We start from the raw sequence: 27528 nt of genomic DNA on the forward strand, positions 1-27528 counted from the left end.
TGTCAGGTGTGTAATGGTTGTCAGGCGTGTGGTGGTTGTCAGGTGTGGTGGTTAAGTGTGTGTGGTGGTTGTCAGGTGTGTGGTGGTTGTCAGGTGTGTGGTGGTTGTCAGGTGTGTGGTGGTTGTCAGGTGTATGGTGGTTGTCAGATGTGTGATGGTTGTGAAGTGTGTGTGGTGGTTGTAAGGTGTATGGTGCTTGTCAGGTGTGTGTGGTGGTTGTCAGGTGTGTGATGGTTGTCAGGTGTGTAATGGTTGTCAGGCGTGTGGTGGTTGTAAGGTGTGTGGTGGTTGTCAGGTGTATGGTGGTTGTCAGGTGTGTGGTAGTTGTCAGGTGTGTGATTTTTGTCAGGTGTGTGGTGGTTGTCAGGGGTGTGGTGGTTGTCAGGTGTGTGGTAATTGTCAGGTGTGTGGTGGTTGTCAGGTGTGTGGTGGTTGTCAGGTGTGTGGTAGTTGTCAGGTGTGTGGTGGTTGTCAAGTGTGTGGTGGTTGTCAGGTGTGTGGTGGTTGTCAGGTTCGTGGTGGTTGTCAGGTGTGTGGTGGTTGTCAGGTGTGTGGTAGTTGTCAGGTGTATGGTGGTTGTCAGGTGTGTGGTTGTTGTCAGGTGTGTAATGGTTGTCAGGCGTGTGGTGGTTGTCAGGTGTGGTGGTTAAGTGTGTGTGATGGTTGTCAGGTGTGTGGTGGTTGTCAGGTGTGTGGTGGTTGTCAGGTGTGTGGTGGTTGTCAGGTGTATGGTGGTTGTCAGGTGTGTGATGGTTGTGAAGTGTGTGTGTGGTGGTTGTAAGGTGTATGGTGCTTGTCAGGTGTGTGTGGTGGTTGTCAGGTGTGTGATGGTTGTCAGGTGTGTAATGGTTGTCAGGCGTGTGGTGGTTGTAAGGTGTGTGGTGGTTGTCAGGTGTATGGTGGTTGTCAGGTGTGTGGTAGTTGTCAGGTGTGTGATTTTTGTCAGGTGTGTGGTGGTTGTCAGGGGTGTGGTGATTGTCAGGTGTGTGGTAGTTGTCAGGTGTGTGGTGGTTGTCAGGTGTGTGGTGGTTGTCAGGTGTGTGGTAGTTGTCAGGTGTGTGGTGGTTGTCAAGTGTGTGGTGGTTGTCAGGTGTGTGGTGGTTGTCAGGTGTGTGGTAGTTGTCAGGTGTATGGTGGTTGTCAGGTGTGTGGTGGTTTTCAGGTGTGTGGTAGTTGTCAGGTGTGTGGTGGTTGTCAGGTGTGTGGTAGTTGTCAGGTGTGTGGTGGTTGTCAGGTGTTTGGTGGTTGTCAAGTGTGTGGTGGTTGTCAGGTGTGTGGTGGTTGTCAGGTGTGTGGTGGTTGTCAGGTGTGTGGTAGTTGTCAGGTGTGTGGTGGTTGTCAGGTGTGTGGTGGTTGTCAGGTGTGTGGTGGTTGTCAGATGTGTGGTGGTTGTCAGGTGTGTGGTGGTTGTCAGGTGTGTGGTGGTTGTCAGGTGTGTGGTAGTTGTCAGGTGTGTGGTGGTTGTTAGGTGTGTGGTGGTTGTCAGGTGTGTGGTGGTTGTCAGGTGTGTGGTGGTTGTCAGGTGTGTGGTGGTTGTCAGGTGTGTGGTGGTTGTCAGGTGTGTGGTAGTTGTCAGATGTGGTGGTGGTTGTCAGTTGTCAGGTGTGGTGGTTGTCAGGTGTGTGGTGGTTATCAGGTGTGTGGTGGTTGTCAGGTGTGTGGTGGTTGTCAGGTGTGTGGTGGTTGTCAGGTGTGTGGTGGTTGTCAGGTGTGTGGTAGTTGTCAAGTGTGTGGTGGTTGTCAAGTGTGTGGTGGTTGTCAGGTGTGTGGTGGTTGTCAGATGTGTGGTGGTTGTCAGGTGTGTGGTGGTTGTCAGGTGTGGAGGTTGTCAGGTGTGTGGTGGTTGTCAGGTGTGGTGGTTGTCAGGTGTGTGGTGGTTGTCAGGTGTGGTGGTTGTCAGGTGTGGAGGTTGTTAGGTGTGTGGTGGTTGTCAGGTGTGTGGTGGTTGTCAGGTGTGTGGTGGTTGTCAGGTGTGTGGTGGTTGTCAGGTGTGTGGTGGTTGTCAGGTGTGTGGTGGTTGTCAGGTGTGTGGTGATTGTCAGGTGTGTGGTGGTTGTCAGGTGTATGGTGGTTGTCAGGTGTGGTTGTTGTCAGGTGTGGTGGTTGTCAGGTGTGGTGGTTGTCAGGTGTGTGGTTGTCAGGTGTGGTGGTTGTCAGGTGTGTGGTGGTTGTCAGGTGTGTGGTGGTTGTCAGGTGTGTGGTGGTTGTCAGGTGTGTGGTGGTTGTCAAGTGTGTGGTGGTTGTCAGGTGTGTGGTGGTTGTCAGGTGTGTGGTGGTTGTCAGGTGTGTGGTGGTTGTCAGGTGTGTGGTGGTTGTCAGGTGTATGGTGGTTGTCAGGTGTGGTGGTTGTCAGGTGTGGTGGTTGTCAGGTGTGGTGGTTGTCAGGTGTGGTGGTTGTCAGGTGTGTGGTGGTTGTCAGGTGTATGGTGGTTGTCAGGTGTGGTGGTTGTCAGGTGTGGTGGTTGTCAGGTATGGTGGTTGTCAGGTGTGGTGGTTGTCAGGTGTGGTGGTTGTCAGGTGTGTGGTGGTTGTCAGGTGTGTGGTGGTTGTCAGGTGTGTGGTGGTTGTCAGGTGTGTGGTGGTTGTCAGGTGTGTGATGGTTGTCAGGTGTGGTGGTTGTCAGGTGTGGTGGTTGTCAGGTGTGGTGGTTGTCAGGTGTGGTGGTTGTCAGGTGTGGTGGTTGTCAGGTGTGGTGGTTGTCAGGTGTGGTGTTTGTGAGGTGTGTGGTTGTTGTCGGGTGGGGTGGTTGTCAGGTGTGGTGGTTGTCAGGTGTGGTGGTTGTCAGGTGTGTGGTGGTTGTCAGGTGTGGTGGTTGTCAGGTGTGGTGGTTGTCAGGTGTGGTGGTTGTCAGGTGTGTGGTGGTTGTCAGGTGTGGTGGTTGTCAGGTGTGGTGGTTGTCAGGTGTGTGGTGGTTGTCAGGTGTGGTGGTTGTCAGGTGTGGTGGTTGTCAGGTGTGGTTGTTGTCAGGTGTGGTGGTTGTCAGGTGTGGTTGTCAGGTGTGGTGGTTGTCAGGTGTGTGGTGGTTGTCAGGTGTGTGGTGGTTGTCAGGTGTGTGGTGGTTGTCAGGTGTGTGGTGGTTGTCAGGTGTGTGGTGGTTGTCAGGTGTGTGGTGGTCAGGTGTGTGGTGGTTGTCAGGTGTGGTTGTCAGGTGTGGTTGTCAGGTGTGGTTGTCAGGTGTGGTTGTCAGGTGTGTGCTGCTAGAGAGACTTGGGTCTCAGGTTTTAACAATTACTTCAATATATTCTTGTTGATATTTGATATAATGAAACTGATCTTCAAAATCGTTTTATTTCTAATTAGGCTAGAGCTTAACAAACCTGAGGTTCATTAAACCTGAGCTTAAGTAAACCTGATTTCCATTTAAAACGAGCTTCATTAAACCTAATCTCCATTAAACCTGAGCTCCATTAATTCTGGTCTTCATTAAACCTGATCTCCATTTAAAGCGAGCTCCCTTAAACCTAAGCTCCAAAGCTCCATTAACCCGGAGCTCTAATTAATTTGAGCATCGCTAAATCAATGTTTTAAGAGCTAACAGTAAATTTGAAGACAGTCTAATTGTTCTTGACTATTTCTCTAAGACTGTGTTGTTGTATGTCTCTACCGCTCTATTACTCTATAACTTCGCGTTCCTTCTCTTTATATTTCATCATTTCTCTTCCATTAAACACAAATACACAAATTGTTGTCATTTTCAATTCTGTTTGTGAATGTTGCAAACTTGGGACGCACCTGCATAATGTTTCCGGGTTTATTGGTATTAATATTTTTGATCCTGCATGTGCTTGGTTTATAAAAATATATTACATGAATGAATGATTATATATATATATATATATATATATATATATATATATATATATATATATATATATATATATATATATATATATATATATATATATATATAGATAATGGTGTACCGAATAGGTAAAACTCGTCAATTAGCAAGAACTTATTTAAAATTAAGCTCTTTCTAAATTTTTCTCTTATACGTTTAAATATATATTTTTTCATTTATGTTAATGTAAAAGTTAGTAATTTTGTATCAAAAGAACCTTAGGAAACTCACCTAACCTTATTATAACAAGCGCAATTTAATTTAACCTAGTTCATATAAATATACTTTAGATAAGTTTTCAGTAATTTAATAATAATATTGTTAAGTTCAGAATAATTTTTGGGAGAGTATTGCATACGCAAATTTTCGCTTGCATTATTCGGCAAGAAGAGAGTTGTTTTTTAAGCCAAAATCACAAGTTTTACCTATTCGGAACGACATTATATATATATATATATATATATATATATATATATATATATATCTATATATATATATATATATATATATATATATATATATATATACACGCACTCATTGGCCACTTTATTAGGTACACCTTTCTAGTACTAGGCATGATTCTCCTTTGCCCTAAGAAGAGCCTGAATTCTTGGTGTTATGGATTTGACAGGGCGATGGAAATATTCCTTAGAGATCCTGGTCCATGCTGACATGATAGCATTACACAGTTGCTGCAGATTTGTCGGCTGAACATTCCTGCTACGAATCTCCCGTTTCACAATATCCCAGAAGGTTTACGCCGTATTCTGACCCTACCATCTACATGTCGTAGCAGTAATCGTGATACACCAGAGCAGGCGACTCTTTTCCAATCTTCATCCGTCCAGTTTTTGGTGAGCCTGTGCCCATTGTAACCTCAGTTTCCTGCTCCTAGCTGAATGGAATGGAACCTAGTGTGGTTTTTCTGCTGCTGTAAACCATCCACTTCAACTTTCGACATCTTGTGCGCTCACAGATGCTTTTCTGCACACTACGGTTGTAACGCGTGGTTATTTCGGGTACTGTCACCTTCCTGTCAGCTTGAGCCAGTCTAGCCATTCTCCTCGAACCTCTCTCATTAACCAGGCGTTTTTGCCCACAGAACTCCCCCTCACTGGATGTTTCGTGTTTTTTCACACCATTCTCTGTTAAGTCTAGAGGTTGTGTGTGAAAATCCCAGGAGATCAACAGTTTCTGAGATACTCAACCAGCCCGTCTGTCTGGCACCTCTTGACCATGTGTGCATACTTTTAGGTATTGAGGTGCTGCTACCTGATTCCCTGATTAGATATTTGCATTAACAAGCAGGTGTACTTAATAAAGTGACTATTGTATATATATATATATATATATATATATATATATATATATATATATATATATATATATATATATATATATATATATATATATATATATATATGAATGGAACCCTTTGGAAAAGGCAACTTACACTGCCTTGTTCTTGATTGGTTGTTTACCCCAGAGTCTCTGTTCGTACTGAGAAGCTGGAAGAAGACAAAGCGATTATTGATGAAGACAAAGCGGATATTAACTTGCATAGAATTGCACACAGAAGTTGGTAGCGTCTGGAGGAAGGAGCGGTGGCTGCTGCACAAGATTTTTCTCCCAACTAATGTTAGAATTTTCTCATAGTTCTCCTCACTCTTATTCCGATTTGTTAAAATCTAATTTAAGAGTTTTGTTTACATATTTTTTATGGAACTGAGAATCGAAAGGCAATTTTAATATAATATGCAAAACAACCACGTGGGGGAGTTGAATGATAGTTGTAGGCCTTTTGTGTTGCAGTTAACACATCAGGAGATTGCTCTTGATGTGTTGATCTGTTGCAGTTAACACAGGAGATTGCTCTTGATGTGTTGATCTGTTGCAGTTAACACATCAGGAGATTGCTCTTGATGTGTTGATCACAATACGGAAGACCTAGAGCTACCATTTAGCTCCCCCTGTGGTTGTTTTGCATCTTGTATCGCTTGTTCGCGATTATTGATTTATTATAATATAATTTTTTCGTAATAAAATTGCTTTCCCCTCTTAGGAGTACACTCTGTCCATCATGTCTCAATACGCAGTGAAAAATTCGTCGTCTTGGTAGATGTCACTAACTCATCCTGGTGAGTGACTCGTGAAATGTAGAAGTGGATCCTTGTTTCCCAGGAGCTGTATAATCCCTACAGCTACAGGGGCGCCTCTACTGTGAGACTAATGAAACGTAATCTTCAGGGCCCCTAATCTCGGAGGGGCCCAGAAGCCCAGAAGTTTTTTTTTAAATAATAATAATAATAATAATAATAGTAATATACATACATAGTGTAATTCAGTACACAATAATAGTTGAAATGAAAGTTAAAAGTGTATTAAAGCGTCATGTATGCCAGTCAATGGTGGTTGCCAAGGTTGCCCTATAACAGTTGAAAACTTCAGGGTCCCAAAAAATGTAAGTCCCCGACTGCCTACGGGTTTAGCGCTTTCCTGTAAATCTAATCGTAACTAATTATCATGGCAATTCGAGTTCTTTGGTCATTCATTTTTTCTTTTTTTAGGAGGCGACGTAAATTATTCTCGTAACATTACGCTTCTCTCTGCGTCTCGTTTGCATAAATTGCCTGTCGTAAATAATTTTTTAAAAAGTTTTTTTAATGGCCCTAATTTTCATAGTATTTTTTTATGCAGTAGTGTTAAAAAAATCGAAAAGTGCCAGTGTTTCGTCTATTCATGTACGGGACGAATGCAGTTATGTGCACACATGTGGAAGCGACGTACACATATGTGTACCAGTTACAACTAACAGTTTGGCGGTGATATAGATTTTGAAGATATTGTAGACCGTAAGTAAGTACAAATGACTATGTAGCAATTAGTACGCCATGATATTAAGGAGAGGTCACTCTGTTATAGTGACCATCACTTAAGTTGTGCGCGGCATTTCAGTGCCAGTTACGCATCCAGGGTGGCGCTCATCTTAGAGGGAATACTGGTGCCAAATATTCCTGAGTTGTGAATTCTCAGTCCCTGAATCAGCAACACCTAGCACAGTACCTGGCTTACGTTTTTAAGGTTCAGGTCAGGAATGGACAAAGTTCCTGGAGAGCGAAACGTTGCCACAATAAAATGTCACATTAGTTGCATTTGTGTCCTTTTACTTAATATATTGTCGGTAATTCAACCAATTTTAATACAGTGTTTAAGTGGATGGTACAAGGATGAGGCAGCTCCTGGATGGATAGATAGCTGAATAAATGATTGCACTGAATCTTGTACTGTGTTCACCTCAAGGTAGTTCCTCACCTTATGGCTATAATTCAGTCACCTTACAGCTGTAATCCACTCACCTTACTGCTATAATTCGGCCGCTTTTCAGCTATAATTTATTTATCTTCCTTCCAGGAACTACTCCCCAACTATAAAATACCTCAACCCCTATCATTATATCACCCCCTCCCTCTATCATCAATCAGTTCATCAGCTCTCTCAGCCATGAAAAGGATCATTGCCTCCCCCTACTCACCTTCTTTCCCTCTCCTCTTCTTTCCCCTCTCCTTTCCGATCTCCTCTTCTCCTCACCTCTTCTCCTTTCCTCTGGTTGTTAAAGACCAGTATTATACCTGGAGTATACCTGGAGAGAGCTTCGGGGGTCACCGCCCCCGCGGGCCGGTCTGAGACCAGGCTTCGTGGTGGATCAGGGTCTCATCAACCAGGCTGTTATTCTTGTTGTAAAGAGTCATTTTTGAAGAGCTGTTATTAGAGAGAGAGAGAGTCGTTTTCGGAGAGAGCTATTGTTGGAGAGAGTAATTTTTGCAGAGCTGTTGTTGGAGAGCTTAATTTCTTGAGAGAGCTATTGTTGAAGATATTCATTTCTGGGAGAGCTATTGTTGAAGGGATTGATTTCTGAAGACAGATATTGTTACCCGGAGATACCTGGAGAGAGTTTCGGGGGTCAACGCCCCCGTGGCCCTGTCTGAGACCAGACGAGATTCATTTCTGAACACAGCTGTTGTTGAAGAGATTCATTTCTGGAGAGAGCTATTGTTGGAGGGCTGTCTGAAGAGACCCAGTGTTCGAGAGAGAGGTACTGTTGTTGAAGAACATTGAGAATACAACTTTTGGAGGGCCACTTGTTGGTGAGTGCCAGTGCCGAAGTGTTGCAGCTTCTGAAAGTTTTCCAGTGTTGGAAAGTCGTTAGTGGAGAGTGCCATTGTTCAGTGGCGGCACTGCGGTGAGTATTAACGTGGGAGATTGCTGTGTTATAATGCCAGTCGTGGTGAATGTTAGTGTGAGAGGGCCACTTTCGCAGTGGGTAAATTTGGCACCATTCCTACACACACACACACGCGCGCACACACACACACACACACACACACACACACACACACACACACACACACACACACACACACACACACACACACACACACACACACATATATATATATATATATATATATATATATATATATATAATATATATATATATATATTTATATATTTATATATATATATATATATATATTTATATATGTTTATATATATTTATATATATATATATATATATATATATATATATATAAACATATATTTATATGTTTATATATATATTTATATATATATATTTATATATGTATATATTTATATATATATATTTATATATATGTTTATATATTTATATATGTTTATATATATATTTATATTTATATGTTTATATATATATTTATATTTATATGTTTATATATATATTTATATTTATATATACTTGTCCTTGAGCTACGGATCACGGATCGTGTGTACGAAATCCTATCATGTAAATAAATTGATTATCACTAAATATCTGTTGTATTATTCTTTTCGAGGTACGTAGTCAGTCTAGTAACCTCCAGCGACTCCTTCCGTCCTCCGTGTGAGGCGGAGATTAACAACGGCCTTAGTCTGTGGGGGTAAAGGATCCATTCGGGTCACCCCTCTTGTCTGCCGGCTCACCTCTGATGCCACGGGTTCCTATCATATTCGCTGTCACTGGATGCTATAGAGAAATGAGCTATTTTGTCAGTCATTTCCCCCCCCATATATATATAATCTATAATATATATAATATATATATATATATATATATATATATATATATATATATATATATATATATATATATATATATATATAGTTTGTATGCGTATTGAGTGTTGTGGTCCATGATTTGTAATATTGGAGATCTGTAATTATATTTTCGTATAATCACGTGGATTCTTGCCACTGCTTTTGGTGTCATGCGTCACGCTGTAGATAGTCGCTTTGCATCGTTTATGTTGCTAACCAGCCTGTAGGTCGCCCTGAGCTACCTAACTACATTAAATTATGCTTCAGGTACCTATTGAGGCTGTTTCTTGTGTTCCACCCTGTTCCTCCTCTCACTTGTTTTCCCAGAATCATTCATTCACTTCCTCTTCTCCCTCCTCTCCTCTTCCCTCTTCCCTTTCCTCACTTCCTATTTCTCTTTCACTCTATATTTGAGCACTGTGCTTACTTTTCCTCGCTTTTATGTGGGTGAAAGTGTAAGCCTTTTTCATCTCTCTTTTTTCTGGGCAGAATGAGGACCCCTTACTACCGCCTGACTCGTGTCTGACAACCAGGATAACCTTCGTTGTCAGTCACTCCCATGTTACCCTTCTGTTGTCAGTCACATCCACGTCACCCTTGTGTTGTCAGTCACACCCATGTTACCCTTCTGTTGTCAGACATACCTATGTCACCCTTCTGTTGTCAGTCATTCCCGTGTCACCCCTCTGTTTTCAGTCACACTCATGTCACCCTTGTGTTGTCAGTCACATCCACGTCATCCTTGTGTTGTCAGTCACACCCATGTTGCCTCTCTATTGTCAGTCACACCATGCCACCTTTCTGTTGTCAGTAACACCATGTTACCTTTCTGTTGTCAGTAACACCATGTCACCTTTCTGTTGTCAGTAACACCATGTCACCTTTCTGTTGTCAGTAACACCATGTCACCTTTCTGTTGTTAGTAACACCATGTCACCTTCTGTTGCCAGTCACAATCACCTCAATCCTCTGTTACTCTAGTATATCATAAACAACAGACTTAGTGTTGATGTTAGTGTTCCCAGTGTTCCGTATGGCTAAACAGAAGCATGTTTGTGTTGTCTGTGTTATGTGTATGTAACAGACACATGCTCGTCTTATATATACTTCACCGTTCTGTTGTAAAGTGCATGCATTATCCTGTTAGCGTATAGTTATTGGCCTTCAAATAAAAAAAATCACATCTGCTTATTCACTGCCCTACACTGTTGTTATTTCTGCCCTTATATATATATATATATATATATATATATATATATATATATATATATATATATATATATATATATATATATATATATATATATATATATTCTCATTCTGAGAAAATTTCTACATGACATGCTATTTTGTTTCTGCTTTAGTTTAGATTATGTCAGGGCAAAAGATATTTTAGATCTGTACGCTGTGAGATATTAAAAGAAAATAAAAATTATGCTTAAAATTATTGAATGAACGTTTATTTTTTTTTCCTGTGAATTGTTGTGTTAGAAGCAAAGAATGTTGTTAGGTACTTAGAAAGAACGAATATTGTATGTTAGACACTCAGAAGCAAAGGAATATTGTATGTTAGACACTCAGAAGCAAAGGAATATTGTATGTTAGACACTCAGAAGCAAAGGAATATTGTATGTTAGACACTCAGAAACAAAGGAATATTGTATGTTAGACACTCTGAAGCAGAGTATTATGTAATAGTTACTCAGAGGCACGGGGTATTGTGTGTGTTAATGTATATATTGTAGAGAGAAAACATGAATTATTTATATAAACGTGAAGCACCAAACCCGTGTGCATCATTAAGCACAAGGATTGGTGGAGGCTCGATTCTCTGTCCACTCAGCATACATTAGAGTTAAGCTCTCGAGCAAGAAGGAATTGACAGTGAATTCTTAAGCGTATACTCTATTCTTCTTGAAGAAAGGAAGTCAGTGAGAATAGCATCTCTCTCTCTCTCTCTCTCTCTCTCTCTCTCTCTCTCTCTCTCTCTCTCTCTCTCTCTCTCTCTCTCTCTCACTCTTGATTATTTGACGGAGGATCGAGCCACCAGAGCTCCTTGCATTGAATGACACACACACACACACTCACACACACACACACACACACACACACACACACACACACACACACACACACACACACACACACACACACACACACACACACACACACACAGGCTTGTCACTTTTCACGAATTACAAAGATTTGTTCTCCTAGTGAGAGATTTGTAATAACAATGAGTAAACTATTTTCAGCAGGATTTGTTTCGAAAAAAAAAAAATTGCCCCAGGCTGAGCAGTCATGTTCTGTACCAGTGGTTCCCAACGTGTGGGTGGCAGACCCCTGGGGATGGCAGACCCCTGGGGGTGGCGGGCTTCCGGGGGTGGCTGCTAAGCTCAAGTATTACTCTAGCCAGCACTTGATTTCCTCTATTAATCAATGATATTTTTCTCATGGGAGATGACATGATGCTCGTGAGGGGCTCTTTAAGAAGTTGGACCTATCCTCCGTTTCCTTCGATCGACCCTGATTGTCTCCCGTTTCCCAGGTGCTGTATTACACGTAAGAATTTAGCGCTCCCTTCCGGGTGATTTTAATATAGAAAGTGAAGTTGATTCTTACGACGTAAGAGGGATTTTTAATGTTTTTAACATATGAGGTTCATTAATGTCAGTGGGGAGTCCGCAGTTATTATTTTTTTTTTTTTTTGGTAAGGAAGGGGTGTTTGCACTCTGTAAGGTTGGGAACCACTGGTCTACACTGTAGGCAGAGTTTGAGTTTGTACTGGAGAAATGTTAATGCGAATTGGTCCTTGTGCAGGCCAGGCAGGCTGTGTAGAGTGAGCAGACCAGCAGCCACACTCACATCACGGTAACATGCTTTACTATCATCCTGCCTGCTTTTAACCCTCAGGATTTTCAAGTTTAGACCTAGGATTTATTTTAGATCAAAGTCTCTAGGAGCTTTGATAGATTTTGATGAAGTTTCTCACAGGGGCAGTTTATTTTACTCTTCATTCCCCCCCCCCTCCTGATACTTTAATGTCTAGTCTGGTACTTTTCAGTAGATGTCGCCTCAGTGACTTCTTTCTCAAGTGTGTTATCTTCAGTACTGTTTTCCTTAGTCTCAGTCCATATTACTCTTTTCTCAGAGAAAGGTTATGACACTTTTCTCTGGGGATGACTTTTTCTATCCTCTATAACCTCTTGTAAGGCCCCTTTACAATTTTTTATGTAACCTGAGACTTGACCTCATGTGTGTGACCTCTTACTAACCTGTGGCTTCCCCCGCTGCTCCTCCCCGCACCTCCTGCCCGCACATGGTTGGCCGCGGTAGACGCTAGCGGCCATGACCCGCCGGTCAAGGAACGGCCGCGGTGGATGCAGCGGCTGGCCACGGGGGTGGAGAACTTTCTCAGCAACGCGCACGACCCCTGGCTTTCTGAGGCTGACCGGGACCCGCTGGCGTGCGACTTGTGCTGCGGATGCTTCGACACTACTTTTGGCTGGGACAAGAAGAAGGGGCCGAAGTTCCCCCTGCAGCAGAAGAACGAGGTATTTGGAGCATTTGAGGGTGTTGGTCAGCACGCCACCACTGCTGTCGCAACTACCAGCTGCTGGCCCTTGATGCTTGGGCTCAGCTGGCGCACAAAGGCTGTTGCTGCCCCCCTCCACCTACCCACCTACCTATTTCCACCACCTTCACCTGCCACCTTCACATTCCAATCACTGGGGGACCAACTGAGCCCTAACTTTAACCATGCACACGCACCCATTCTTCTTTATATCAGCTTCTAGCCTTACTTTGCACGGGGTTAGATCGACGCTACACTGGCATCTTGCAAACTCTTCCAACGCAGACATTTACCAAGCTCTCTGGCTAGAAGATTCTTTTACACACACTGAGAACGCCTCACTTCACTCGAGTTCCACACAGTTTTCAGTTCATTATCCTCATAACAGAAGCAAACTGGGAACGACTCCCTGCGCTTGAGTTCCACACGCTTCAGTTTCTTCATTATCCTTATAAAACACACACACACACACACACACACACACACACACACACACACACACACACACACACACACAAAACGCCTCCTTTCGCTTGAGTTCACAAACTTTTCATTTTCTTCGCTATCCACAATACAGATACACAGACACGTACACTTGTTTGTACGCTCACGAGTTTTGGTAATGTATGTGAGGTAGAGGCGAGGGTGGCGCCCACCTAGAAGCACAACACTGCATCTTAACTATCCCTCAAAAGAGGCCACTGTTGTGGTAAGCCGTAGTAAAACTGCTTTATCTGCTGCTGAGGCTGACTGCTTACACTGCTTGGCCCGCTGAAGGCTGCTAAGATGGTCGGAGGACGCCTGTTCTTCAGGAGGCCTTCTTTCCAGCTTCAAAACCTACCCTCCAATCTTGGAGGCCTAATAGAACAATTGGTTCAACGTAAAACTGTGATTGGAGTTTTATTAGGTCATTATGACTTGAAAAACTATAAAAAACGAAACAATGTTTATTAAAATTTACTCTGCAGCAAACATTCATCACATTCATCAGTTATATCTATTCAACACTGAGGAAGCCTACCCTCCAGAGGGCAGCCCTACACTGCAACCTAAGTAGGCCTACCTTTCAGGCTGCCTCCCCCCTCCTTCCCTCGACCCTGCAAGCACTGCCTACTCCCCTGCCAGGCAACGCAAGAGCGCCCCCTTCAGCGTCCTGATCCTCCAGCGAAGGAAGATAAAAAAAAGTAACAAGAAAGGCGTTTTCTAAAACCTTTGTTGAAGGTTGACGGCCGCGCTGCGTCGCTCCCTCCACCCTTGAAGCCTTCCCCACACTCCTTATTTTAATTCTTAGAAAAAGTTTTTTTGTAAACTCCTTTGAAAAAAATATATATAAAGGATTTTTAAAATGAATATGAGCAGGATCTGAGGCTCTTGGGATGAGCCGAGAGTCAGAAGTGAAGTGAATTTTTGTATCCTCTCGGAGTAGAAAGGGGGATGCCCTTTCCCAGTAGAAAGAGAGGTTTAAACGAAGATGCACTCTGTTCTGCTGACTCTTGAGGCGACGCTAAATATGATACGTGCACTACAATATGACATGTGCACTGTGCATCTGTAATTTACGAACTGTGTGAAATGGAGATACAGTCCTTTTATTGTTTTACAGTGTTTTGTGTTAGTGAGAGTGGCGTGGTGGTGGGGTGTACTAACCTTGCTATAACTCTGCTGTCTTCTTACCTTTAAACAGACTCCTTCACTCCACACGAGGTAAGTACTTGCATCTCACTTTCTTTATTGCAGTGTTTACTATTAACTTGACTACAAGAAGCGACACCTCCCATCACAAGGTTAATACGAATTAGGTCGTTTTGTGCTAAACCGAGTGGGTCGTTCACCACGAGAAGGCTCGATCCTGCGTCAGCTAAGAGTGACACACACACAAAATGTATAGGAAAATATATTACAGTCATAGGGAAGTGGTAAACCAGTAAGGGTTAATTAGAGCCTGGAGAATGTGAGCTAATAACGTTTGATCCAAAGAAGGGGAAGGGTAGCTCCAGCTCCTTGGATCACGAGCCTTTCATCAGTGCTTATTACCCCTTCAACACGGGTGCCCTGATGTTGTTGAAGGGATCGTCATCCAGTGAATTGGAGCAACCTTACCCTTGGATCAAACCTAACTGTAATATATTTCCCAGGTGCAGTACACTACTACAATGATACTGTTAATGTTCTTTATTGTTATACCTCGGTGTTCTTCTCTTCCTCTCTACCCCTCTTCCCTTCTATCATCTTCCTCTCTACCCCTCTTCCCTTCTATCATCTTCCTCTCTGCCCCTCTTCCCTTCTATCATCTTCCTCTCTACCCCTCTTCCCTTCTATCTTCTTCCTCTCTACCCCTCTTCCCTTCTATCATCTTCCTCTCTACCCCTCTTCCCTTCTATCATCTTCCTCTCTGCCCCTCTTCCCTTCTATCATCTTCCTCTCTACCCCTCTTCCCTTCTATCATCTTCCTCTCTACCCCTCTTCCCTTCTATCATCTTCCTCTCTACCCCTCTTCCCTTCTATCATCTTCCTCTCTACCCCTCTTCCCTTCTATCATCTTCCTCTCTACCCCTCTTCCCTTCTATCATCTTCCTCTCTACCCCTCTTCCCTTCTATCATCTTCCTCTCTACCCCTCTTCCCTTCTATCATCTTCCTCTCTGCCCCTCTTCCCTTCTATCATCTTCCTCTCTACCCCTCTTCCCTTCTATCATCTTCCTCTCTACCCCTCTTCCCTTCTATCATCTTCCTCTCTACCCCTCTTCCCTTCTATCATCTTCCTCTCTACCCCTCTTCCCTTCTATCATCTTCCTCTCTACCCCTCTTCCCTTCTATCATCTTCCTCTCTACCCCTCTTCCCTTCTATCATCTTCCTCTCTACCCCTCTTCCCTTCTATCATCTTCCTCTCTACCCCTCTTCCCTTCTATCATCTTCCTCTCTACCCCTCTTCCCTTCTATCATCTTCCTCTCTACCCCTCTTCCCTTCTATCTTCTTCCTCTCTACCCCTCTTCCCTTCTATCATCTTCCTCTCTACCCCTCTTCCCTTCTATCTTCCTCCTCTCTACCCCTCTTCCCTTCTATCATCTTCCTCTCTACCCCTCTTCCCTTCTATCTTCTTCCTCTCTACCCCTCTTCCCTTCTATCATCTTCCTCTCTACCCCTCTTCCCTTCTATCATCTTCCTCTCTACCCCTCTTCCCTTCTATCATCTTCCTCTCTACCCCTCTTCCCTTCTATCCTTTTCCGCTCTACCCCTCTTCCCCTCTATTCTCTTCCTCTCTACCCGTCTTCCCTTCTATTCTCTACCTCTCGTCCCCCCATATTCTCTTCCACTCGACCCCTCCTATCCTCTCTATCTCTTTGTCTCCTTTCCTTCCTCCTCCCCCCCCTCTCCACTTCTTCCTTACCACTCTCCTCTCCCTGTTTTTTCTCATCCCCTTTCGTCCCATCCCCTTCTCTCTCTACCCCTCCCGTCCCTTCTCCATTATGTCTCTTGCCTTTCCTTCCTCTTACCTTCCTGTTCCACTCTACTGAATCACTTAGACAGTGTTCACTCTTCACCTCCATCACAACCTAAAATCAATATTTCAGTACTTACTGCTTACCCTTCAAGGAAACTCCCTTGATGCAAGTGAGGGGCTTTTGATCCAAGGAATTAGATATGTCCTTCCTTTCCTTTTTATCTAATTTGTCTCCCATTTCTCCCAGGTGCTGTATGACTCCCCCCTATGGGGGTATCCCTGTATTCCATGACCCCAGTCCCCTGCACCTCAGTGCACACCAAAGGCATAGTGCGGAGTGCGGCATAAGTTTGTAATAAAGCTAAATATTAGAGTTGAATATTGTAAATAAAAGATTCCTTCACAAGTTATCACATGTAAACTATATTTCCAATTTCGTTAATGTTAATTGACAAATATTAATTGACAAATTAGCACATGCACAACCCAACACAAATTCAAACAAGGTTTAAAAATTTAAAGTTAAACTGGAGAGGCATTCTGTAGTTATCTCATGTAAATCATAATACACTAAATCTGAAGCCGCTTGGGAGTTGCATTATCAAACTATTTGGTTCAAGGTTTGAACCAGTCGGATGAATAACTCAAAATTCATATTACCAAATTCATTATTTTACTTTTTCAGCTTTCAATAAAAACCACAATTTTGGACTTACACAAGTCAAAATCAAACCAAGTCTTTCTCTAAGACTGACCAGCTGTTAACGTTTAGTAACTTGGGTTTAGATACATAACATACAAATTTGTTACCGTGGCTTTGAGAGCACTTAGATATTACGGGCACATAATTACATCATGTAGACTTAATAAAATCAAACACTGACTTCTGTTCAGGAGAGATATTCTCCATTTATTTCATGGAAAACATTTTGTTTAAAACAGTGAAAACGGCCGTTTTGAGAAAGACCTCATCAACAACAACACAAGTTTAAGGTTGACTTTTAGCTCTGTTCTTCAGCTGTTGCAAGTGGAAGGTCTCGGTCAGATGACCAAAAGCTCCAGCTGCGGGTCATCATATGACTAAGACCCGTGTCAGGAAATATGTGTTTTGTTTCCTGATAAACCTAACCTAACCTACTGCACAAAACGCAACAGTTTCAAGTTTATTATCTAGGCTAGAAAATAAAGAAATTTGCACCTATGAAGCTTAAAACCCTCAGGAAAAGTTTAATCAGTTTCATAAGAAAAATGATCCATTAAACATTAAACCCATTTACAAGAAGCAAACCCTCAGATGTTTACTGGATACTACTGATGTTCCATTTCGAAATTAAAACTGGCAAAATGGCAGCTCCATATTCCACAACAATACCAACATCCTTCCAAGTGCGACATGTGAGGCTTTAACGTTTGAAGCCGACCAGAAAAAGACATTCTTAAGTGATGGTATGGAAACCAAAATCAGGAACGGGCCATGTAAAATTTATTAGAGGGCGGCCTTCACATCTAAATTGTTCCTTAAACCTTCCACTAGTTATAGTTCACCATAGTTGAACGTTTGAAGTTCAGAAGTTAAACACGGAAGCACTTGGAGGAGGTTAGAGGAAGATGGGTGCTTAAAATGTACTTTTGAGTAATACCTCCTGCTTCCAGCAATTAGTACCGGGGTATTAATCTTATATTGGGGTAATAACCCCATTATTAATAATGGGGTAATACCCCATTATTAAGTTAATAAACTGCATTAAGATAATCTGTATTAAGTTAATACCCCGGTATTAAGTTAACACCTCGGTATTAAGTTAATACCCCGGTATTAAGTTAACACCTCGGTATTAAGTTAATACCCCGGTATTAAGTTAACACCTCGGTATTAAATTAAAACCCTCCACTATTCTTTTCTCGGGCACTGTGGTTGCAAGAGCCGACATTCTGGAATACGATATCTTTCTTGGATCACCAAGCCACCGATATCCATCAAGTTATTATTATTATTATTATTATTATTATTATTATTATTATTATTATTATTATTATTGTAAAGAGTTGAACTACACGTGTAAGCATTATTCATTGGAGTTCAGGTTTTGGCAAGAGTAAGTTAAATGCGGGGTGTGGTTACCGTAGAGTTTCTTCATTGCTAATGTTGCTACTCCAGCCAGAGTTTCTTCATTATGCCTTAAAATTGAATATTGAATTATTTAATTGCGAAATTTCTCTCTCTCTCTCTCTCTCTCTCTCTCTCTCTCTCTCTCTCTCTCTCTCTCTCTCTCTCTCTCTCTCTCTCTCTCTCTCTCTCTCTCTCTCTCTCTCGCTCCATCCTGCCAGTTACAATACACTAAACATACATTTATATTCATAGCTTCCCTCATCTTTCACAATAGTAACAATGAATCGCTTATTTTCCTAAATTCCAATTCGATTCCAGTCATCTATCTGGCCACGCAAAGAATATTCCAAGTATTTCCACGAGCGGCATCCACGTTCCGAGGAAATATATTTGCGGATAACTCTGGAAAAGTCTTAACTAACGCGATGGTGATAGGGATTCTGATTGTGGTGGTGGTGGTGGTGATTGTGGTGATAAGGGGGATGGTAATTACAATTAAGTTAGAGTTGTATAGTGGTAACAGCGTGATGGTGTTGACAGTGGTAGTGATTATAATGTTAGCGGCTGACGGTGGTGGTGGTTTTGGGGTGGTGGTAATTTTGGTAGGATGAGGTCCTGTCACTGCCTTACCACGATCATACCAAACATCATAATTTGTTATATTAAACTGGTCGGGGAAAGTCTCTACTCTCTTTTTCCCCTCATTCTCAGACCTCTTAGCTCTCCAACTCTTCCTCTTCAACCTCAACCCTTTCAGCCTCAACCCCTCTAACCTCAGTCTCCCTTCATCCTCCCCTTCCCTTTCGGACGAGTCATGTTAGGTGTGGATAATTGACAATGCAATACGTTGACGACAGGTGTGTGGAGGGTCCATCAACTTAAGGGCAAGAGGGGTAATGGTGAATGGGAAAGAGGTGAAGGGGAAAAGGTGATAATCGAAGTTGTAACATGGAGATATGTAATCTTATGTCTCAGTCCACAGCAGGATTCGAACCTGCAAACACGGCATCAGAGTACGCAGTACTCGGAATAAAGTGCTGTGTGCTTTGATGCCGAGTTTCCAGGTTCGAATCCTGCTGTGGACTGAGAAATATTGTTTATAAACACACACACACACACACACACAAATATATATATATATATATATATATATATATATATATATATATATATATATATATATATATATATATATATATATATATGTATATGTATATATATATATTTGAGAACACAACATCTATCTACTCGATTACAAACACCCATCCACTTAACACGCTCACTCTCTTCCAACACACAAATCCACCACACTTTCCTAACACATATGCATCAAACCCACACACCCACCACACATTCACAGTACAAACTCATCTACCCGCCGCTGGCCACAACAAACCCCCCATCCCCCTCACATTTCCACATATAGGCAGACTGTGAACAACATCCACAATTACCCACACACCATCTACATCCACAGAAGGGTGTGGACAACGCTCACAGCAACCCCACGATGAACAATAAATGCCACAACTGTGTAATGCTTAGAGATTTCATTTTTTCTCCTCTTAGTGCCACGATGAGAGAGCAGAGCTCTCTTTCTTTCTCTAGTAAATTGGCGGGGGTGGCAAGAGTATGAGAAAGAGAGAGAGAGCGTGAAGGGGACAGAACAAGGAAAAAGGAAGAAAATTTAGAGAGAAGGGTAAATATAGGAGAGATAAGGAAAACAAGGGAAATCAGGAAAGAAGGGCAGATAGGGAAGGAAGTTTATAGACAGAAGGGCAGACAGGGATGAGAGAGCAAGGAAAAACAGGAAGGGGATTAAGGAAGAGATGATAAACAAGAGGGAAGTGGGGGCAAGGAGAATGGTAAACTGAAAGGAAAAATGAGGGAGAGAGCTAGAGGAGGAAACCAGAAATAAGAAAGAAATGAGAAGTATAAAACTAAGTAAATAGACAAAATGAAAGATTTAGGGAAACGAACGACAGCGGGAGGAAGAGAAAGGAGGGGAAGGAGGGACGGAGAAACAGAGTTAGAGAAAGACAGGGAGGAATAGGAGAGAGAGAGAGAGGGAGAGAAAAGTGAGACTGATAGAGATAGAATTCCTCAACCTCAGGGCCCCTTTAATAGGACCGTTACCTGTTATGCAGCTGAGAGGTCAAATTGGTAGTAAGGCTGGCGTAAATTACTCTTAACTTGGCAATATGCATGCCCATTTAACGCTGGAGGGACGTTAGTGGTCCGTGGCGGGGCATGTTTGCATAGAGGCAGTTTTCGTGCGGGTAATTGCTTGATGACCTTGTCCAGTGGCACCTGGAATACTTTAATGGCAGCCAGGGGATTGGCTGATTCTTGCAAGGTGAAGCCACCCAATCAGAGAGTGAGCTCAGCGCAATAATATGGACGGTATGTGTGTGTGTATATATATATATATATATATATATATTATCACACTGGCCGATTCCCACCAAGGCAGGGTGGCCCGAAAAAGAAAAACTTTCACCATCATTCACTTCATCACTGTCATTCCAGAAGGGTGCTTTACACTACAGTTTTTAAACTGCAACATTAACACCCCTCCTTCAGAGTGCAGGCACTGTACTTCCCATCTCCCGGACTCAAGTCCGGCCTGCCGGTTTCCCTGAACCCCTTCATAAATGTTACTTTGCTCACACTCCAACAGCACGTCAAGTATTAAAAACCATTTGTCTCCATTCACTCCTATCAAACACGCTCACGCATGCCTGCTGAAAGTCCAAGCCCCTCGCACACAAAACCTCCTTTACCCCCTCCCTCCAACCTTTCCTAGGCCGACCGCTACCCCGCCTTCCTTCCGCTACAGACTGATACACTCTTGAAGTCACTCTGTTTCGCTCCATTCTCTCTACATGTCCGAACCACCTCAACAACCCTTCTTCAGCCCTCTGGACAACAGTTTTGGTAATCCCGCACCTCCTCCTAACTTCCAAACTACGAATTCTCTGCATTATATTCACACCACACATTGCCCTCAGACATGACATCTCCACTGCCTGCAGCCTTCTCCTCGCTGCAACATTCATCACCCATGCTTCACACCCATATAAGAGCGTTGGTAAAACTATACTCTCATACATTCCCCTCTTTGCCTCCAAGGACAAAGTTCTTTGTCTCCACAGACTCCTAAGTGCACCGCTCACCCATTTCCCCTCATCAATTCTATGATTCACCTCATCTTTCATAGACCCATCCGCTGACACGTCCACTCCCAAATATCTGAATACATTCACCTCCTCCATACTCTCTCCCTCCAATCTGATATCCAATCTTTCATCACCTAATCTTTTTGTTATCCTCATAACCTTACTCTTTCCTGTATTCACTTTTAATTTTCTTCTTTTGCACACCCTACCAAATTCATCCACCAATCTCTGCAACTTCTCTTCAGAATCTCGCAAGAGCACAGTGTCATCAGCAAAGAGCAACTGTGACAACTCCCACTTTATGTGTGATTCTTTATCTTTTAACTCCACACCTCTTGCCAAGACCCTCGCATTTACTTCTCTTACAACCCCATCTATAAATATATTAAACAACCACTGTGACATCACACATCCTTGTCTAAGGCCTACTTTTACTGGGAAATAATTTCCCTCTTTCCTACTTACTCTAACTTGAGCCTCACTATTCTCATAAAAACTCTTCACTGCTTTCAGTAACCTACCTCCTACACCATACACCTGTAACATCTGCCACATTGCCCCCCCCATCCACCCTGTCATACGCCTTTTCCAAATCCATAAATGCCACAAAGACCTCTTTAGCCTTATCTAAATACTGTTCACTTATATGTTTCACTGTAAACACCTGGTCCACACCCCCCCTACCTTTCCTAAAGCCTCCTTGTTCATCTGCTATCCTATTCTCAGTCTTACTCTTAATTCTTTCAATAATAACTCTACCATACACTTTACCAGGTATACTCAACAGACTTATCCCCCTATAATTTTTGCACTCTCTTTTTTCCCCTTTGCCTTTATACAAAGGAACTATGCATGCTCTCTGCCAATCCCTAGGTACCTTACCCTCTTCCATACATTTATTAAATAATTGCACCAACCACTCCAAAACTATATCCCCACCTGCTTTTAACATTTCTATCTTTATCCCATCAATCCCGGCTGCCTTACCCCTTTTCATTTTACCTACTGCCTCACGAACTTCCCCCACACTCACAACTGGCTCTTCCTCACTCCTACAAGATGTTATTCCTCCTTGTCCTATACACGAAATCACAGCTTCCCTATCTTCATCGACATTTAACAATTCCTCAAAATATTCCCTCCATCTTCCCAATACCTCTAACTCTCCATTTAATAACTCTCCTCTCCTATTTTTAACTGACAAATCCATTTGTTCTCTAGGCTTCCTTAACTTGTTAATCTCACTCCAAAACTTTTTCTTATTTTCATTTGCTCTCTTTTTACATTGCTTCACCACTCTCTTAACCTCTCTCTTTTTCTCCATATAATCTTCCCTTCTTGCATCACTTCTACTTTGTAAAAACTTCTCATATGCTATCTTTTTCTCCCTTACTACTCTCTTTATATCATCATTCCACCAATCGCTCCTCTTCCCTCCCGCACCCACTTTCCTGTAAACACACACTTCTGCTGAACACTCTAACACTACATTTTTAAACCTACCCCATACCTCTTCGATCCCATTTCCTATGTTCTCATTAGCCCATCTATCCTCCAATAGCTGTTTATATCTTACCCTAACTGCCTCCTCTTTTAGTTTATAAACCTTCACCTCTCTCTTCCCTGATGCTTCTATTCTCCTTGTATCCCATCTACCTTTTACTCTCAGTGTAGCTACAACTAGAAAGTGATCTGATATATCTGTGGCCCCTCTATAAACATGTACATCCTGAAGTCTACTCAACAGTCTTTTATCTACCAATACATAATCCAACAAACTACTGTCATTTCGCCCTACATCATATCTTGTATACTTATTTATCCTCTTTTTCTTAAAATATGTATTACCTATAACTAAACCCCTTTCTATACAAAGTTCAATCAAAGGGTTCCCATTATCATTTACACCTGGCACCCCAAACTTACCTACCACACCCTCTCTAAAAGTTTCTCCTACTTTAGCATTCAGATCCCCTACCACAATTACTCTTCACTTAACATCTCCCAAAATCTCTCTCTCTCCTCTGCATATATATAAATATATATATATATATATATATATATATATATATATATATATATATATATATATATATATATATATATATATATATATATATATATATATATATATATATATATATATATATATATATATATATATATATATATATATATATATATATATATATATATATATATATATATACATATATATATATATATATATATATATATATATATATATATATATATATATATATATATATATATATATATATATATATTGAGGCATACGTACAAACATTTTCGTTTTCTGCAAAGCTTGCTAATGACGAGGATATTTACCTATTAAAGCTGCAGGATGGTGCAAGAAGACTTCTTCAGCTTATCCTTGCACAAAATACAACGTTATGAGTTTGCAACAGGTTGAGGCTAATATTAGTGGTGGATTAACATAGGGCGAAAGGATAGCCCAGGGCTTTCACGTGAGAAGCATTCCAGGGCCCTCTAGTGTGAGGAGACCCCAGGGGCAAGGGGCATCAGTTGTCCATATCATATTAAAAACAAATATGCTTGAATGGAACAAAAGAAACGTCATTCTTAATTTCAAACTGATTTGTATTTTTTTAGTATGTTTTAGAGTAATAAAGATGAGCACATTTCGGAGTGTGTATCTGTATATAATATATATATATATATATATATATATATATATATATATATATATATATATATATATATATATATATAATATATATATATATATATATATATATATATATAATGTCGTGCCGAATATGTAAAACTGGTCAGTTAGCAAGAACTCATTTAAAATTAAGTCCTCTCTAAAATTTTCTCTTATACGTTTAAAGATACATTTTTTTCATTAATGTTAATATAAAAATTTTTAATTTTGCTCCAAAAGAATCTTAGAAAACTTACCTAACCTTATTATAACAAGAGCAATTTATTTTAGCCTAACCCAACTAAATATATTTTAGATTTGTTTACAATAATTTAATACTAAACAAACACAGTGAAATATATTTTTTTTCGTTAGGTTCAGAATGATTTCGGCGAAATTATTGCATACACAAATTTTCACTTGTCCTATATGGCAAGATGAACGTTGCTATTTAAGCCAAGATCGCAAGTTCTGCCTATTCGGCACGAGATATATATATATATATATATATATATATATATATATATATATATATATATATATATATATATATATATATATATATATATAATGTGTGTGTGTGTTTGTGTGGTGTGTGTGTGTGTGTGTGTGTGTGTGTGTGTGTGTGTGTGTGTGTGTGTGTGTGTGTGTGTGTGTGTGTGTGTGTGTGTGTGCGTGTGTGTGTGCGTGTGTGTGTGTTTTGTTACCCTAGGGATACACTTGTTTTTGCTTCCCAAGTGGTTGAGAGGAAGAGTGACACCGGTGGTATCTCACAGGATGTAGAGGTAACGTCACTACAACTCTCTCTCTCTTGTCCCACTAAAACCTAGTTATCATCAGTTTTTTATGAAAATCTGACAAATTAAAGATTATCTTTGACAGATGTGAACACGGAGGTTTTGATGAAGGTATTCATCATAGATTAGGCCAGTACTGGTATATTTAGAACCAACGTAAAGCCCTCGTCTTTTTATATATATAAAATAACTTAAGTAATCTCAGATGAGCCATGGTAGAGTTCTCTAAGATGTTGGTCATATAACTGACGTAAGAGTTAATACACAATTGAAAACAAATGTTTTAAGGGGTCACAGGAGAATACAATGTAGTCCACAGTAATGATATAAGGAGAAATAAGCAGGGGATTTTTTTTAAAAGGAGTCAGAGGAATAAGCAAAAGCAGTTGAGGAATACTGCAGCTGGCCTTTTGGCCCATACTTTGCAAGTCTTCAAAAGGACCTACAGAGATCCAGTGGAAGTTGATTCATCTATGGAATCAAAGATAGAGATGACGAAATCCAGACGGGAAGGTTGTAATCCACACCACATATTCGATAACCAAATGCAGGGGTCCAAGAGCTAGCGCTCCTCCCCTTCCTCCCTCAGTTACAACTAACCCGCAGGAAAGTTGGCACAGTGCGATCTTAGTATCGATATTCAATGATGTGGAGAGGCAGGCAGCGCTGGAACCCAGGCTGGTATCCATGACATGCATGCTATCTTAGGTAATGGAGAGGGTAATCAGGAGGAGAGTGGTGGAGCACCTGGAGAAGACTGCCTTTACAAATGGAAGACCACTGATTTAGAAACTAAAAGTCCTGCTAGCTTTACAAGACATAGTAATGGAAATAAAGCAGAGAAGAACGTGAGTGGTCGATTGCATCTTTCTGGACTGTAAGGCGAGAGTTAGTACTGTACCGCATCAGTGGTTGAGTTTAATACTGGAGCAACATTCAAGGACACCGGGAGGGGTACTACTGTGTATTATAGAATACCTGGAGGGAAGAGAGGCAGTGACGTTCAAGGAGGTATTTATTTTAATCAGGGGGACGCGCTGAGCCCGTGTATGTTAGGCTTCAGTAATTAGTATTATTATCAGTATTATGACAAAATACGTGATAATTATATTCAGTGGAAGAGCTTCGACCACAGGTGTTGTACAACTTTGGTATACAAGATACATAAATTTGATGAAAGGGGAGAGTAGCTCCACTTCTTCGGATTAAGAGCTCAGCATTCGGGCACCCCCTTCGAAGGTGCCAGATTGCGTAAAGTCATATGTAATCCTGCTTGGAGGATGAATAATACAAACTGGTGAATATGAAGGTATACTGGAAGACATTGACACACTGTATGGATGGTCAGTAAGTGGCTGATGGAAGTCATCTTACATAATTGCTATGGTATTTAGAACACTGAAGAAGAGCGAAGACTGAAGAAAGGTATAGAAGGGAGGTAACAGCGTGCAAACTTCATAGAAAAGAGACCAGACCATTTCATGCCCATTTACCTTGCAGCATCGCGATCGAATTTTCTTCAAATTATGCACCATTGAAAGAAATTTGTTAATAATTTATTGGTTGTCAGGATAATAATCAAGTGTACATGGTTTATATCATTTTTGGTTGTGAAGATTGTATAATCAAATGTTATATCAGTCATCCACTATTTAGTTTTAAACCATTACAAGTTATAAGTGAAGTTTTTCTTGGTGCGGAATTTGGGCATCACTTTCCTGGAAAATATTCTTTGCCTGATATATCCATCTATTGCCTTTTGTCCAGTCACTCCAGTGTAAGCTTCAGTCATCAATGTTATCCCTCTCTCAACAGCTTGAGTGTTGTTTGGCCACTTGGGCACCTCCAGTGGAGTCTCAATAATTTTCAGAACTTGTTGATCTGATAAAGAAGCAGTGAAAGGAGGCTCAGTTTTGAGTTCAGTCTCCCAGTCAAACACGGAATGATAGCTCTTTGCTTGCCACTTTAGTTTTGGAATCACTACTTTTCTTGAGTTAACAATAGAAGCCACATTGTCATTATCTTCATCTTCACTGTCATCCTCATCATCCAATTCGGTATTTGTGTCTGGCATCTCGTAACTTCTGTGCTCTAATAACTTGACTTTTGTCGTCCTTGGTGATAATGCCATAGTCCATTAAGGTGGCGGTAGTAATGGCAGCTCCAGCATAATCACTGACCAAGTATCGGTCACACGTGGCTGCCAGTGTGGTGAGTCTTGTTCTGTGCTGTGAGCTGCTGGCAGTCAGACCACTCAAGACATAGTCAGCATCAGTATCGACAGAAGGGCTATCTCCGGCATCATCAGAATTATCGTCAGAATCAGAAACTTCTCCAGCTGCTGGTTCACATTGTCTTTCCTCCAGCTGCTTCCTGGCTCTGGCTGCATCCTGCTCCTCTTTTACCGTCACTCTATCCCACATCCTCGTTACCGTCATGTCAACACAGCCAATTTTCATCTTCCTATCGCCTCTCTGGTCAAGGAGGAACTGTACCTCACGTTTAGGAACTTTCACGTCACAATTACAGGCCAGGTGGTATCCGTCACACTCCTTTATTTTGCAGCCTACATCTTGACAGGCGGCAGCAGGACAGAAACAACTACATATATCAAACAACTCGTTCATTTTTTCCTGAAATGTAGCTTTTTTGGAGACAGTTTTGTTCTTATTAAGTTCTATTCCTCTGCTGTACAATTTTCTAAATCTTTCATCAATAGATTTCTGGCTGAGAATAGGAATGGTCTTTCCGTCTCCAATTGATTTCTGCCATAGTTCAAAACAA

The 27528-nt window shown here is 41.5% G+C and overlaps 1 protein-coding gene across 3 annotated transcripts in view; it reads left to right on the top strand.

Annotated features, from left to right (window-relative positions):
• LOC128696887 (sodium channel protein 60E-like) overlaps window positions 1-27528 on the top strand; it is a 538339-nt gene that overhangs the window by 5113 nt on the left and 505698 nt on the right. For all 3 annotated transcript variants that reach the window (XM_070096097.1, XM_070096098.1, XM_070096099.1), the window contains exon 2: window positions 12290-12507. In XM_070096097.1, the coding sequence (XP_069952198.1) occupies window positions 12290-12507 (218 nt within the window). The remainder of the gene's footprint in view (window positions 1-12289; window positions 12508-27528) is intronic.

This window comes from Cherax quadricarinatus, chromosome 52 (genome assembly GCF_038502225.1).
Source record: "Cherax quadricarinatus isolate ZL_2023a chromosome 52, ASM3850222v1, whole genome shotgun sequence".
NCBI lineage: Eukaryota > Metazoa > Arthropoda > Malacostraca > Decapoda > Parastacidae > Cherax > Cherax quadricarinatus.